We start from the raw sequence: 16,949 nt of genomic DNA, 5'->3' as shown, positions 1-16,949 counted from the left end.
GCCTCGTGCGTCAGGTACGACCCTGCGCCGCCCGTCAGCCACGCCCCGCCCCCGCCCCGCCCCCCGGCCCCGCCCCTTCCCGGCAAACCCCGCCCCCGCACCAAGCCCCGCCCCGCACAGCATGGCCACGCCCCTTGCCCCAGGCCACGCCCCCCTTCTCCAGCCCCACCCTCGCCCCCCAACGCCCCCTTCTCATTCCCTGCCCCACCGCCGGGCCACGCCCCCCTCCCCCCAAGCCACGCCCCCTCCCCAAGCCCCACCCCCTTCCCCAAGCCCCACCCCCTCCCCAAGCCCCGCCCCCTCTCCCCAAAGCCCCCTCCCAAAGCCCCACCCGTTTCCCCAAGCCACGCCCCTTTCGCCCAAAGCCACGCCCCTCCCCACCCCTTTCTCCCCAAGCCCCACCCCATCCCCAAGCCCCGCCCCTTCCCCAAAGCCCCACCCCCTTCCAATCCCCACCTTCCCCAAGCCCCACCTCTTTCCCCAAGCCCCACCCCCTTTCTCCCCAAGCCCCGCCCCTCTCCCCAAGCCCCACCCCTTTCTCCCCAAGCCCCGCCCCTTTCCCCCAAGCCCCACCCCTTTCTCCCCAAGCCCCACCCCTTTCCCCAAGCCCCGCCCCTCCAAGCCCCTCCCCAGCCCCCCAACCTCCCTCCCCACCCCCCTGCCCCCCAGCCCTCGCCCCCCGCGGCCCCGCCCCCCCGCGGCCCCGCCCCCCGGCCCCGCCCCCTCGGCCCCCGCCCACCTTTCTGGCGGATGGAGCACCAGAGGGCGGTGCCCAGGAGGGGCGCCCAGCAGGAAGACGAGCAGGGCCAGGACCCCCCCCACGATGGCGTAGGGCACCGCCCGCTGCGCCGCCACCACCGCCCCCGGCTCTGCGGGGCACAGCGCGCGTGGGGCACGGCGGGGGGCGCGGCGGGCACCGGGGGGCGGCCGGGGGGGCGCGGGGAGCCGGGGAGCGGCCGTGGGGTGCAGGGAGCCATGGGGCAGCCGTGGGGCAGCCATGAGGCACAGGGGGCTGGGTGGCAGCCGTGGAGCAGCCGTGGGGTGTGGGGAGCCGTGGGGCAGCCATGGGGTGCAGGGAGACGGGGGGGGGGCCATGGGGCGCAGGGAGCCAGAGGGGAGCCATGGGGCAGCCATGGGGCACGGGGAGCTGTGGGGCAGCCGTGGGGTGCTATGGGGTGCTATGGGACAGCGGTGGGGCGCTATGGGGCACTCTGGGGCACTCTGGGTCGCTATGGGGCAGTGGCGGGGTGCTATGGGTCGCTGTGGGGCAGCGGCAGGACGCTATGGGTCGCTATGGGTCGCTATGGGTTGCTCTGGGGCGCTGTGGGGCAGTGGCGGGGCGCTCTAGGGCACTCTGGGTCGCTATGGGGCAGTGGCGGGGTGCTATGGGTCGCTGTGGGTCGCTATGGGGCAGTGGCGGGGCGCTATGGGTTGCTATGGGGCAGCCGCAGGACACTATGGGTCGCTGTGGGTCGCTATGGGTCGCTCTGGGTCGCTCTGGGTTGCTATGGGGCAGCGGCGGGGCGCTATGGGTCGCTCTGGGTTGCTCTGGGTCGCTGTGGGGCAGCGGCGGGGCGCTATGGGTCGCTCTGGGTCGCTGTGGGTCACTATGGGTCGCTCTGGGTCGCTCTGGGTCGCTATGGGTCGCTGTGGGGCAGTGGCGGGGCGCTATGGGTTGCTATGGGTCGCTCTGGGTCGCTCTGGGTCGCTGTGGGGCAGCGGCGGGGCGCTCTGGGGCACTCTGGGTCGCTATGGGGCAGTGGCGGGGCGCTATGGGTCGCTGTGGGGCAGCGGCGGGGCGCTCTGGGGCACTCTGGGTCGCTATGGGGCAGTGGCGGGGCGCTATGGGGCGCTGTGGGGCAGCGGTGGGGCGCTCTGGGTCGCTCTGGGTCACTATGGGGCAGCGGCGGGGCGCTCTGGGTCGCTATGGGTCGCTGTGGGTCGCTGTGGGGCAGCGGCGGGGCGCTCTGGGTTGCTATGGGGCGCTATGGGCCGCTATGGGTCGCTGTGGGGCAGTGGCGGGGCGCTCTGGGTCGCTATGGGTCGCTCTGGGTCACTATGGGGCGCTGTGGGGCGCCGTGGGTCGCCGTGGGGCGCCGTGGGGCGCCGGGGGTGCTCACCGTAGACGACGAGGAGGTAGTGGGCGGCGGCGCGGCCGTGGGCGTTGGCGGCCTGGCAGCTGTAGGTGCCGTTGTCCTGGGGGCCGAGCGCCGGCAGCGTCAGCACCGCGCCCTCGGCCCGCGCCCGCGCCGGCAGCGACTCGTTCCCCCGGCTCCAGGCGATGTCGGTGGGGCTGGGGGGCGGCGGCGGCGTCACCGGGGCGTCGCGGCCGCCGCCCCGCCCCGCCCCGCCCGCGCACTCACCGGGGGTTGCCGCTGACGGCGCAGGTGAGGACCAGGGTGTCGCCCTCCCGCAGGACCCCCTGCGAGGCCTGGATGCGCGCCGACGGGGCGTCTGCGGGCAGGGGCAGGCGCGTCACCGCCCCCCGCCGCGACGTCACCGCCCCCCGCCGCGACGTCACCCCCTGCAGTGACGTCGCCCCCCCGCCGTGACATCACCGCCCCCCACCGTGACGTCACCTCCCCACGCCGTGACATCACCCCCTGCCAGGACATCACCACCCCCCACCGTGACATCACCCCCCGCCGTGACATCACCCGCCACCGTGACGTCGCCCCCCTGCAGTGACATCACCACCCCCCGCCGTGACGTCACCGCCCCCCGCCGTGACATCACTCCCACCAGGACACCGCCCCCCGCCGTGACGTCACCCGCCACCATGACATCAACCCCGCCGTGACATTGCCCCCCACAGTGACGTCGCCCCCCACTGTGACATCACCACCCCCCGCCATGACGTCACCCCCCGCCATGACGTCACCACTCACTGTGATGTCACCCCCTGACAGGACATCATCCCCCACCATGACATCAACCCCCGCCATGATGTCACCCCCCTGCCGTGATGTCACCGCCCACCATGACATCACCCGCCACTGTGACATCACCCCCCGCCATGACATCATCCACCACAGTGACATCACCGCCTGCCATGACGTCACCCCCCACCATGACCTCACCCACCACCATGACATCACCAGCCGCCATGACATCACCCGCCGCCATGACATCACCCGCCACCATGACATCACCCCTGCCGTGACGTCACCCCGACAGGACGTCACATCCCCCCCCCCCATGACATCACCACCTGCTCTGATGTCACCCCCTCCCAGTGCCCCCAGTCCCCCCAGTCCCCCCAGTGCCCCCAGCGGCACTCACACTGGACGTCCAGCGCGTACTGGGTCTGGCGGCGCTGGCCCAGTGCCCCCAGTGCCCCCAGTGCCCCCAGTGCCCCCAGCGGCACTCACACTGGACGTCCAGCGCGTACTGGGTCTGGCGGCGCTGGCCCAGTCCCCCCAGTGCCCCCAGTGCCCCCAGTGCCCCCGGCGGCACTCACACTGGACGTCCAGCGCGTACTGGGTCTGGCGGCGCTGGCCCAGTCCCCCCAGTGCCCCCAGTGCCCCCAGCGGCACTCACACTGGACGCCCAGCGCGTACTGGGTCTGGCGGCGCTGGCCCAGTCCCCCCAGTGCCCCCAGTGCCCCCAGCGGCACTCACACTGGACGCCCAGCGCGTACTGGGTCTGGCGGCGCTGGCCCAGTCCCCCCAGTGCCCCCAGTGCCCCCAGTGCCCCCAGCGGCACTCACACTGGACGTCCAGCGCGTACTGGGTCTGGCGGCGCTGGCCCAGTCCCCCCAGTGCCCCCAGTGCCCCCAGTGCCCCCAGCGGCACTCACACTGGACGTCCAGCGCGTACTGGGTCTGGCGGCGCTGGCCCAGTCCCCCCAGTGCCCCCAGTCCCCCCAGTGCCCCCAGCGGCACTCACACTGGACGTCCAGCGCGTACTGGGTCTGGCGGCGCTGGCCGCGGGCCAGGGCGGGGTGCGTGGCCTCGCAGGTGACGATGGCGCCGTGGTCCCTGCGCTCCACCCGCAGGCGCAGGACGTTGCGCTGCAGGAAAACCTTCCCCCGCTGCTCCCGGCTGCTCGAGCCTGGGACGGGGGGACGGGGGGGGACGGGGGGGGGACACGGGGGGACACGGGGACAGGGGGACAGGGGGGGACAGGGGGCACCAAACCCCAGCGGGGTCCCCGTGTCACTGTCCCAGGCCCCGCGTCCTCACCGTGTCCCCAAACAACGTCCCCATGTCCCCACCTGGGTCCCCACTCTGTCCCCAAGCCCCCTGTGTCCCCCCACATCCCCCCACGTCCCCCCATGTCCCCTGTCCCCGTGTCCCCAAGCCCCCCATGTCCCCCGTGTCCCCCCATGTCCCCAAGCCCCCCCATCCCCCCATGTCCCTCCGTGTCCCCCCGTGTCCCCATGTCCCCCCGTGTCCCCAAGCCCCCCAAGCCCCCCGTCCCCCCCTGTCCCCATGTCCCCAAGCCCCCCCGTCCCCCCTTGTCCCCATGTCCCCGTGTCCCCAAGCCCCCCATGTCCCCCCGTGTCCCCAAGCCCCCCAAGCCCCCTGTGTCCCCCGTCGCCATGTCCCCAAGCCCCCCATGTCCCCATGTCCCCGAGCCCCCCATGTCCTCCCAAGCCCCCCATGTCCCCATGTCCCCATGTCCCCGAGCCCCCCATGTCCTCCCAAGCCCCCCATGTCCCCATGTCCCCCCGTGTCCCCAAGCCCCCCCTGTCCCCCATGTCCCCATGTCCCCCCAAGCCCCCCCGTGTCCCCCCCGTGTCCCCCATGTCCCCCATGTCCCCAAGCCCCCCGTGTCCCCCCCGTGTCCCCCATGTCCCCCCGTGTCCCCAAGCCCCCCCTGTCCCCCCCGTGTCCCCCATGTCCCCAAGCCCCCCCTGTCCCCCCGTGTCCCCCCGTGTCCCCCTGTGGCCCCCCCGCCCCCCGTCCCCCCGCGGTCACCTTGCAGCTCGCGGCGGTCGCGGTACCAGCGCAGGGTGGCCGGGGGCCGCGCGCGTGGCACCAGGCAGCTCAGCTCCACCTCCCCCCCCTCCACCGCCGCCTCCGCCGCCTCCACCACCGGGGCCTCGGGGGGCACTGGGGGGGACAGGGACGGGGGGACACGGGGACAGGACAGGGGGAGAGGGGGACAGGGACGGGGGGACACGGGGACAGGACAGGGGGACAGGGGGACAGGGACGGGGGGACAGGACAGGGGGACAGGGACGGGGGGACACGGGGACATGGGGACAGGACAGGGGGACATGGGGACAGGACAGGGGGACATGGGGACAAGGGGGGACATGGGGACAGGGACAGGGGGGGACACGGGGACAGGACAGGGGGACAGGACAGGGGGACAGGACAGGGGGACGGGGGGGACATGGGGACAGGACAGGGGGACAGGGGGACAGGACAAGGGGACAAGGGACATGGGGACAGGACAGGGGACAGGGGGACAGGACAGGGGGACAAGGGACATGGGGACAGGACAGGGGGACAGGGGGACAGGACAAGGGGACAAGGGACATGGGGACAGGACAGGGGACAGGGGGACAGGACAGGGGGACAAGGGACATGGGGACAGGACAGGGGGACAGGGGGACAAGGGGGGACAAGGGGACAGGACAGGGGACAGGACAGGGGGACAAGGGACATGGGGACAGGACAGGGGGACAAGGGACAGGACAGGGGGACAGGGGGACAAGGGGGGACAAGGGGACAGGACAGGGGACAGGGGGACAGGACAGGGGGACATAAGGACAGGGACAGGGGGACAGGAGGGACAAGGGACATGGGGACAGGACAGGGGGACATAAGGACAGGGACAGGGGGACAGGAGGGACAAGGAACATGGGGACAGGACAGGGGGACAGGGACAGGAGGGACAGGGGACATGGGGACAGGAAGGACAAGGGGACAGGGACATGGGGACAGGGGACGGGGGACAGGACAGGGGATGGGGACAGGACACAGGGGGACAAGGTACATGGGGACAGGACAAGGGGACAAGGGACATGGGGACAGGACAGGGGGACAGGGACAGGGGACAGGGGACAAGGGACATGGGGACAGGACAGGGGGACGGGGGGACAGGGGATGGGGGACAAGGGGACAGGAGGGACAGGGGACATGGGGACAGGAAGGACAAGGGGACAGGGACATGGGGACAGGGGACGGGGGACAGGACAGGGGATGGGGACAGGACACAGGGGGACAAGGGACATGGGGACAGGACAAGGGGACAAGGGACATGGGGACAGGGGGACAAGGACACAGGACAAGGGGGGACAAGGGACGGCGATGGGGAACAAGGCCATGGGGAGGGACAGGGGGACACGGGGGGACAGGGGGACACAGGACATGGGGACAAGAGGGACAAGGGACAGCAGACGGGGGGACAAGGGACAGGGGACAAGGGGGCACAGGGGGACAAGGGGTGGGGACGAGGCCACGGGGAGGGACAGGGGGACGAGGGACACGGGGTGAGGGACGGGGGGACGTGTCCCCATGGCTCCCCCGTGTCCCCGAGTGTCCCCAAATGTCCCCCCGTGTCCCCAATGTCCCCCCATGTCCCCAAGTGTCCCCATGGCTCCCCCATGTCCCCAAGTGTCCCCAAATGTCCCCCCGTGTCCCCAATGTCCCCCCATGTCTGCCCCATGTCCCCAGTGTCCCCCCCATGTCCCCAAGTGTCCCCATGGCTCCCCCATGTCCCCCCAAGTGTCCCCAATGTCCCCCCCATGTCCCCAAGTGTCCCCACGGCTCCCCCGTGTCCCCAAGTGTCCCCAAGTGTCCCCAGGGACGACGCTGATCTGGGTTTGGGTCTGTCGGGAGCGGTGGGGGCAGGAGCTGCCACCGCGTTCCCCCCCCCCAAAGTGTCCCTAACGCGTCCCCAAATGTCCCCAAAACATCCCCACGTGTCCCCAAAACGTCCCCACGTGTCCCCAAATGTCCCCAAGTGTCCCCAAATGTCCCCAAGTGTCCCCACGCGTCCCCAGGGACACCGCCGATCCAGGTTTGGGTGTCTGGAGGGTGGCAGAGGCCGGAACCGCCCCCGCGTCCCCCATGTCCCCGCGTCCCCCCAACGTCCCCGCGCGTCCCCGACGTCCCCCCGCGTCCCCGACGTCCCCGCGCGTCCCCGCGTGTCCCCGCGCGTCCCTACCGAGGACGGTGAGGGTGGCGATCTGGTGGTGGGTGTCGTCGGCGTAGAGCTGGCAGAAGTAGCCGCCCTCGTCCTCCAGGCGGGCGCTGGCCAGGCGCAGGCGCAGGCGGCGCCGGCTGAACTCCGCCAGCTGGAACCGCTCGTCCTTCAGCGCTGGGGCCGGCGGGGACAGCGCGTCACTCGCCCGCGGCCACCGCTGGGGCCCTGGGGCCACCCACGGCCACCACAGGGCCCCTATGGCCACCCTACAGCCACCCATGGCAACCCACGGCCACCCGCGGCCACCACAGGGCCCCTATGGCCACCCTACAGCCACACATGGCCACCCATGGCCACCACAGGGCCGCTGTGGCCACCCTACAGCCACCCACGGCCATCCATGGCCACCACAGGGCCCCTATGGCCACCTCACAGCCAACCACGGCCACCCACACGGACCCATGGCCACCCTACAGCCACCCATGGCCACCCACGGGGACCCATGGCCACCCTACAGCCGCCCATGGGGACCCATGGCCACCACAGGGCCCCTGTGGCCACCCTACAGCCACCCACGGCCACCACAGGGCCCCTGTGGGCACCCTACAGCCGCCCATGGCAACCCACGGCCACCCACGGCCACCACAGGGCCCCTATGGCCACCCTACAGCCGCCCATGGCCACCACAGGGCCCCTATGGCCACCTCACAGCCAACCACGGCCACCCACACAGACCCATGGCCACCCATGGGGACCCATGGCCACCCTACAGCCGCCCATGGGGACCCATGGCCACCACAGGGCCCCTGTGGCCACCCTACAGCCACCCACGGCCACCACAGGGCCCCTGTGGGCACCCTACAGCCACCCATGGCAACCCACGGCCACCCATGGCCACCACTGGGCCCCTATGGCCACCCTACAGCCACACACAGCCACCCATGGCCACCACAGGGCCCCTGTGGCCACCCACGGCCACCCACAGCCACCATGGCCACCACAGGGCCCCTATGGCCACCCTACAGCCAGCCATGGCCACCCATGGGGACCCACGGCCACCACAGGGCCCCTATGGCCACCTCACAGCCAACCACAGCCACCCACAGGGACCCATGGCCACCGCAGGGCCCCTGTGGCCACCCTGGAGCCACCCGTGGCCACCACGGGGCCCCTATGGCCACCTCACAGTCAACCACAGCCACCCACGGCCACCCATGGCCACCCCAGGGCCACCTTGGAGCCCCATGGCCACCATGCGGCCACCACAATGTCCCTAGGGCCACCCCAGGGTCTCCACAGCCACCCCACGGCCACCCAGACGCCACCTTGGAGCCCCGTGGCCACCATAGGGCCACCCCAAGGTCCCCATGGCCACCCAAGGACCCCAGGGCCACCTCAGGGTCCCTACGGCCACCTCAAGGACCCCAGGGCCACCTCAAGGTTCCCATGGCCACGCCATGGCCACCCCAAGGTCGCTATGGCCACCTCAAGGCCACCCCAAGGACTCCAGGGCCACCCAGAGGCCACCCCAAGGACCCCAGGGCCACCTCGAGGTTCTCATGGCCACCCCAAGGCTCCTACAGCCACCCCAAGGTCCCTGTGGCCACCCCAAGGTCCCTATGGCCACCTCAAGGCCACCCTAAGGACCCCAGGGCCACCCCAAGGTCCTCATGGCCACCTCAAGGTTCTCATGGCCACCCCAAGGTCCCCATGGCCACCCCAAGGACCCCAGGGCCACCCCAAGGACCCCAGGGCCACCCAGAGGCCACCCCAAGGACCCCAGGGCCACCTCAAGGTTCCCATGGCCACGCCAAGGCCACCCCAAGGTCCTTATGGCCACCTCAAGGTCCCCACGGCCACCCCAGGGCCACCCCAAGGTCCTTATGGCCACCCCAAGGCTCCTACAGCCACCCCAAGGTCCCCGTGGCCACCCCAAGGTCCCTATGGCCACCCCAAGGTCCCCGTGGCCACCCCAAGGTCCCCGTGGCCACCTCAAGGTCCCCGTGGCCGCCCCAAGGCTCCTACAGCCACCCCAAGGTCCCCGTGGCCACCCCAAGGTCCCCGTGGCCGCCCCAAGGCTCCTACAGCCACCCCAAGGTCCCCATGGCCACCCCAAGGTCCCCGTGGCCACCCCAAGGCTCCTACAGCCACCCCAAGGTCCCCGTGGCCACCCCAAGGTCCCCATGGCCACCCCAAGATCCCCATGGCCACCCCAAGGTCCCCGTGGCCACCCCAAGGTTCTCGTGGCCGCCCCAAGGCTCCTACAGCCGCCCCAAGGTCCCCATGGCCACCCCAAGGTCCCCATGGCCACCCCAAGGTTCTCATGGCCACCCCAAGGCTCCTACAGCTGCCCCAAGGTCCCCGTGGCCACCCCAAGGTCCCCGTGGCCGCCCCAAGGCTCCTACAGCCACCCCAAGGCTCCTACAGCCACCCCAAGGTCCCCGTGGCCACCCCAAGGTCCCCGTGGCCCCCCCGGGCCGCCCCGGGCCGCACCGCGGGTGCCGTTGAAGAAGAGGGTCTGGCGGGCGGGGTTCTGGATGACGACGATGGAGCCGTCGTACTGGTGCAGGTGGCAGGTGATCTCCGCCGTGCCGCCCTCCAGCACCGTCACGTTCTCCGCCTGCACCTCCTGCGCCCGCCCTGGGGACGGGGACACGGCGGCGTCACCCGAGCGGCCGCCAGCGGCCCGGGCGGCGGGGGACAGGGGGACACCGGTACGGGGTGCTGGGGACAGGGACACTGACACTGGGTGCTGGGGACACTGGTACGGGGTGCTGGGGACAGGGGGACACCGACACTGGGTGCTGGGGACAGGGACACTGACACTGGGTGCTGGGGACACCGGTACGGGGTGCTGGGGACAGGGGGACACCGACACGGGGTGCTGGGGACACCGGTACGGGGTGCTGGGGACAGGGGGACACCGTCACGGGGTGCTGGGGACGGGGACACTGACAGTGGGTGCTGGGGACACCGGTACGGGGTGCTGGGGACAGGGGGACACCAACACGGGGTGCTGGGGACACCGGTACGGGGTGCTGGGGACAGGGGGACACCGACACGGGGTGCTGGGGACACCGGTACGGGGTGCTGGGGACAGGGGGACACCGTCACGGGGTGCTGGGGACACCGGTACGGGATGCTGGGGACAGCAGGGACACCGTTACGGGATGCTGGGGACACTGGGGACAGTGGGGACACCGTCACTGGGGACACCGACACTGAAGACATCCACACCAGGGTGTCAGGGACACTGGGGACACCGTCACGGGGTGCTGGGGACACCGGGGACACCGTTACTGAGGACACCCACACCGGGGACACCATCGCTGGGTGCTGGGGACAGCATTACGGGGAACTGGGGACACTGGGGACACCAGGGACACCATCACTGGGATGCTGGGGACACAAGGGACACCATTACTGGGGACACCGACACCAGGGACACCCACACCGGGGACACCGCCACTGGGGTGCTGGGGACAGCGGGGACACTGTTACAGGGTGTTGGGGACACCGGGGACACCGTTACTGGGGACACCCACACTGGGGACACTGACACCGGGGACACCGTCACTGGGGTGCTGGGGACAGGGGGACACCGACACAGGGTGCTGGGGACACTGCGGACACCGTCACAGGGTGCTGGGGACACCGGTACGGGGTGCTGGGGACAGCGGGGACACTGTTATGGGGTATTGGGGACAGGGGGACACCGACACTGGGTGCTGGGGACACCGGGGACACCGTTACGGGGTGCTGGGGACAGTGGGGACATCAGGGACACCATCACTGGGGTGCTGGGGACACCGGGGTCACCGTTACAGGGTACTGGGGACAATGGGGACAGCAGGGACACCGTTACGGGGTGCTGGGGACACTGGGGACAGTGGGGACACCGTCACTGGGGACACCGACACTGAAGACACCCACACCAGGGTGTCAGGGACACTGGGGACACCGTCACGGGGTGCTGGGGACACCGGGGACACCGTTACTGAGGACACCCACACCGGGGACACCATCGCTGGGTGCTGGGGACAGCAGGGACAGCATTACGGGGAACTGGGGACACTGGGGACACCAGGGACACCATCACTGGGATGCTGGGGACACAAGGGACACCATTACTGGGGACACCGACACCAGGGACACCCACACCGGGGACACCGCCACTGGGGTGCTGGGGACAGCGGGGACACTGTTACAGGGTGTTGGGGACACCGGGGACACCGTTACTGGGGACACCCACACTGGGGACACTGACACCGGGGACACCGTCACTGGGGTGCTGGGGACAGCGGGGACACCGACACTGGGGACACTGACACTGGGGACACCGTCACGGGGTGCTGGGGACAGTGGGGACACCGACACCAGGGTACTGGGGACAGTGGGGACACCGTTACAGGGTGCTGGGGACACCAGGGACACCGAGGACACCGACACCAGGGTGCTGGAGACAGCGGGGACACCGTCACTGGGGCCACCACAGCAAGGGACGGTGACACCAGGGACGCTGGGGACACTGAGGCTGGGGACGGTGACACCGGGGACACCAGGGGGGCCAGGGACACAACAACGGCACCAGGACAGGGACACCGGGGACACCATCATCGGGGACACCCGCACCAGGGTGCCAGAGACCCCAGGGACACCGGCACCGGGGACGGTGACACCGGGGACACCGGGGACACCATCGTCGGGGACACCCGCACCAGGGTGCCAGAGACCCCAGGGACACCGGCACCGGGGACGGTGACACCGGGGACACCGGGGACACCATCGTCGGGGACACCCGCACCAGGGTGCCAGAGACCCCAGGGACACCGGCACCGGGGACGGTGACACCGGGGACACCGTCAGTGGGGACACTGACACCAGGGATGGTGACACCGGGGACACCGAAACCGGGGACGGTGACACCAGGGAACCCAGGGACACAGACACCAGGGATGGTGACACCGTCATCAGGGACGGTGACACTGGGGACACCGACACCAGGGACGGTGACACCGGGGGTGCTGGGGACACCGACAGCGGGGTCAGGGACACCGGGGACACCATCAGTGGGGACACCGACACCAGGGACGGTGACACCGTCATCAGGGACGGTGACACCGGGGACACCATCAGTGGGGACGCCGACACCAGGGATGGTGACACCGGGGGTGCTGGGGACACCGACAGCGGGGACGGGGACACCGGGGACACCGCCGCGGGGGACCCCGACACCGGTGACACACGTGGGCCGCCGGCGGTGGCAGCTCGGGGACGGTGACAGCGTCCTGGCCCCCCCCCGCCCGTCCCTGTCCCCTCGTTAGGGTCCTCGGCGTCACCTCCGGTTGCCGTGACGATGCCGGGCTGTCACCGGGGGGGTGTGACACCACGAAGGGGGGGGGGGGGGTGACAGCGCGTTTTTCGCTGTGTCAGCACAATCCCCTCCACACACCCCCAGGGTCTCCACGGCGACCGCGGCGTCACCGTCACCGCCAAGGTCGTCACCGCGCCAAGGTCACCCCCGTCCCCAGGGGGTTCCCGGGGGTGCGGGTGCTGCCCGCGGAGGTGACACGGGGACAAGGGGACGCTTTGTTCCCGCCGTCACCCCCCCACGCGCGCCCGGGTCCCCCCGAGTGGGCGCCGGGTGGGGGGAGGGGGGTGACAATGGCCCTTTTCTGTGTCACCCGCGCGGGGACAGGCCGGCGCCGCCTGGCACCTCGGCGGGGACCCGGGAGGGGACGGCGAGGGACGGAGCGATGTCACCCCCTCGGCAGCGAGGGTGGGGAGCGGGGTGTCCCCAGGGCGAGGGGACAAGGAGACGAGGGTGCGGGGACAGACGCGAGGGGACGGGTGTCACCAGCGCGCGAGGACACGGGGACAACCAGCCAGGAGGGCGAGGGACAATCGGCCCCGAGGGTGCGGGGACAGACACGAGGGTGTCACCAGCGCACGAGGACGTGGGGACAATCGGCCCCGAGGGTGCGGGACAACTGGCCGCGAGGGTCCGGGTGTCACCGGCGCAGGAGGGTGAGGGACACCCGGGCACGAGAGCGAGGGGACACTGGCACGAGGGTGTCACCAGCGCACGAGGACGTGGGGACAACCGGCCCCGAGGGTGAGGGACAACCGGCCCCGAGGGTCCGGGTGTCACCGGCACACGAGGGTGAGGGACACCCGGGCACGAGGGTCCGGGTGTCACCGGCACACGAGGGTGAGGGACACCCGGGCACGAGGGTCTGGGTGTCACCAGCAGATGAGGTGACACCCAGCCCCGGGGACGTGGGGACACCCGGCCACGGGGGTGAGGGGACAGCGGCGCGCGAGGGGACGGGGGACACCCGGCCGGAGGGGTACGGGGACGACGGCACGAGGAGGGGGACACCTGGCCACGAGGACACGGGTGTCACCGGCCCACGAGGGTGACAGACACCCGGCCACGGGGGCGAGGGTCACCCCCGGGGGGGTTGGGGACACCAGGACGCTCGGGGGGGTGACAGCGACAGCCGAGGGCGCGGGGTGACCCCCGGGGGGGTTGGGGACACCAGGACGCTCGGGGGGGTGACAGCGACAGCCGAGGGCGCGGGGTGACCCCCGGGGGGGTTGGGGACACCGGGACGCTCGGGGGGGTGACAGTGACAGCCGAGGGCGCAGGGTGACCCCCCGGGGGGGTTGGGGACACCGGGACGCTCGGGGGGGTGACAGTGACAGCTGAGGGCGCGGGGTGACCCCCCGGGGGGGCTGGGGACACCGGGACGCTCGGGGGGGTGACAGCGACAGCCGAGGGTGCGGGGTGACCCCCGGGGGGGTTGGGGACACCGGGACGCTCGGGGGGGTGACAGTGACAGCCGAGGGCGCAGGGTGACCCCCCGGGGGGGTTGGGGACACCGGGATGCTCGGGGGGGTGACAGTGACAGCCGAGGGCGCGGGGTGACCCCCGGGGGGGTTGGGGACACCGGGATGCTCGGGGGGGGGGGGGGTGACAGTGACAGCTGAGGGCGCGGGGTGACCCCCGGGGGGGTTGGGGACACCGGGACGCTCGGGGGGGGTGACAGTGACAGCCGAGGGCGCGGGGGGTGGCCGGGGCCGGCAGCGGGGTGACGGGGGTGGGGACGAGCCCCCAGGCCGCAGCGGGGGAGGGGGGGGGGACACGGGGCAGCGCTGCGGCGGTGGGGGGAGGGGGCTGCGGCGGTGGGGGGGGGCGGGGGAGGGGGCGCTTTGGGGGTGCCTTACCCTGTCCGGCGGCCCAGAGGAGGAGGAGGCCCGGCAGCAGCGCGGGGCGCAGGGGGGGGCGCGGGGGGGGCTGCATGGCGGCTGCCGCGTCCCGCTGCCGCTCCCCACCTGCGGGCCCGAGGATAATGTATGCTGATGAGATGCGAGAGGCTGGGCCAATGGGGGAGGAGGAGGAGGAGGAGCCCGGGGATGAAGGGGGGGGGGTTGGTGTTTACAGGCCCGTGGTTTGGAGGGGGGGGGGGGGCAGGGAAAAAGGGGGCACCCAAGGGTGCTGGGGGGGCACCCCAAGGGGGCGGGGGGGGGGATTGGGGACCCCAAACCAGACTTGGGGACCCCCAGGGTGGGATCAGGGCACCCCAAAGTGGGAGGGGGGCCCCCCCCAAGTGAGAACGGGGCACCCCAAAATGGGATCAGGGACCCTAAAATGGGATGGGGCCCCCCAGGGTGACACCGGGGCACCCCAAAATGGGACTGGGCCCCCCAAAATGGGATCAGGGACCCCCAAAAATGGGATTGGACCCCCCCCCAGGGTGGGACTGGGGACCCCCAAGTCGGGATTGGGGACCCCAAAATGGGATGGGGGGGCCCCCAGGGTGACGCTGGGGCAGCCAAGATGGGACTGGGGCCCCCCAAAATGGGATCAGACCCCCCCAAAAAGGGATTTGGGCCCCCCCAAAATGGGATCGGGGACCCTAATTTGGGATCGGGGGCCTCCCAGGGTGGGACTGGGGACCCCCAAGTCAGAACTGGGGACCCCAACATCAGAATTGGGGACCCCAAAATGGGATGGGGGCCCCCCAGGGTGACACTGGGGCACCCAAGATGGGACTGGGGCCCCCAAAAATAGGATTGGGGCACCCCAAAATGGCATCAGGGCCCCCCAGGGTGGGATGGGGGGGCCCCCAGGGTGGGACTTGGCCCCCCAAAATGGGATCAGGGACCCCAAAATGGGATAGGACCCCCCCAGGGTGGGATCGGGGCACCCCAAAATGGGGTCAGGGACCCCAAAATGGGACTGGCCCCCCCCCCCCCCCCCGGGTGACACTGGAGCCCCCCAAGATGGGATCAGGGACCCCGGGATGGGAGGGGCCCCCGGCGCGGCCGCTCTGCCGGCGCGGTGCCGGCGTTGGCGGGGCGGGGGCCGTTTCTATGGCAGCCCCGGCCCCCCCGGGCGCGCGGCACAAAGCCGGCACTCAGCGCCGAACAGGGCCGCCATTCTGCGCCTCGGCCCCTCGCGCCCCTTTGTCCCCGCCGCCGCCACCGCCGCCGCGCCCCGCGAAGGCGCTCGGGACGCGGGGCACGTCCCGCCGAAGGCGGGCGCGGTGCGGGGCCCCAACGGGGCGAAACCGGGCGAACCGGGGCCTAAACGCCGCGAAACGGGGCCCAAACAGGGCTAAATGGGGCCAAAGCAGGGGAAACGGGGCCTAAACGGTGCTAAACAGGGCCTAAACGGCGCTGAACAGGGCCAAAGTGGGGCTAAACAGCACCTAAACAGCGCTAAGCAGGGCTAAAGTGGGCAAAACAAGACCAAAACGGCACTAAACCGGGCCAAAACGGGGCCAAAACACTGCTAAATGGGGCCAAAATAGGCAAAACAGGGCCAAAGTGGGGCTAAATGGGGCCTAAACGGCATTAAACAGGGCCAAAGTGGGCAAAACAAGACCAAAACGGCGCTAAACAGGGCCAAAAACAGGGCCTAAACACTGCTAAACGGGGCCAAAGTAGGCAAAACAGGGCCAAAGTGGGGCTAAACGGGGCCTAAACAGCGCTAAACAGGGCCAAAGTGGGCAAAACAAGACCAAACAGGCACTAAACAGGACCAAAACAGTGCTAAATGGGGCCTAAACGGGGCCAAAGTGGGCAAAACAGGGCCAAAGTGGGCAAAACAAGACCAAAACGGCGCTAAACAGGGCCAAAACAGGGCCTAAACGGCGCCTAAACACTGCTAAATGGGGCCAAAGTAGGCAAAACAGGGCCAAAGTGGGGCTAAACGGGGCCTAAACAGCGCTAAACAGGGCCAAAGTGGGCAAAACAAGACCAAACAGGCACTAAACAGGACCAAAACAGTGCTAAATGGGGCCTAAACGGGGCCAAAGTGGGCAAAGCAGCACCTAAACGGCACTAAGCAGGGCCAAAGTGGGCAAAACAAGGCCAAAACAGAGCTAAACAGGGCCAAAACAGTGCTAAATGGGGCCAAAGTAGGCAAAACAGGGCCAAAGTGGTGCTAAACAGGGCCTAAATGACGCTAAGCAGGGCCAAAGTGGGTGAAACAAGACCAAAACAGCGCTAAACAGGGCCAAAACAGGGCCTAAACAGCACCTAAAGAGTGCTAAACGGGGCCAAAGTGGGGCAAAGCTGCACCTAAACGGCGCTAAACAGGGCCAAAGTGGGCAAAACAAGACCAAAACAGCGCTAAACAGGGCCAAAACGGTGCTAAACAGGGCCACAGTGGGTGAAACAGGGCCAAGATAGGGCTACACAGGGCCTAATCGGCACTAAACAGGGCCAAAGTGGGCAAAACGAGACCAAAACAGCAGTTAACGGGGCCAGAGTGGGGCTAAACAGCACCTAAATGGCACTAAACGGGGCCAAAGTGGGCAAAACAAGACCAAAACAGGG

General features: G+C 70.3%; 1 protein-coding gene across 1 annotated transcript; it reads right to left on the bottom strand.

The window, feature by feature from the left end:
• Window positions 1-739: 739 nt before the first annotated feature.
• Window positions 740-14,438, bottom strand: LOC309604313 (cell adhesion molecule 4-like; the record flags this gene model as incomplete). Its single annotated transcript, XM_082339251.1, is given in 9 exon segments — window positions 740-785; window positions 787-869; window positions 2,121-2,293; window positions 2,364-2,454; window positions 3,888-4,052; window positions 4,922-5,056; window positions 7,122-7,274; window positions 9,594-9,740; window positions 14,331-14,438. Coding segments are annotated over 9 exon segments (1,069 nt in total), but the record flags the coding sequence as incomplete, so codon positions are not given.
• Window positions 14,439-16,949: the final 2,511 nt, after the last annotated feature.

Source organism: Platalea leucorodia (genome assembly GCF_965183815.1).
Source record: "Platalea leucorodia genome assembly, contig: HAP1_HAP1_SCAFFOLD_629, whole genome shotgun sequence".
Lineage (NCBI taxonomy): Eukaryota > Metazoa > Chordata > Aves > Pelecaniformes > Threskiornithidae > Platalea > Platalea leucorodia.
This window is presented reverse-complemented; position numbering and strand designations above follow the sequence as displayed.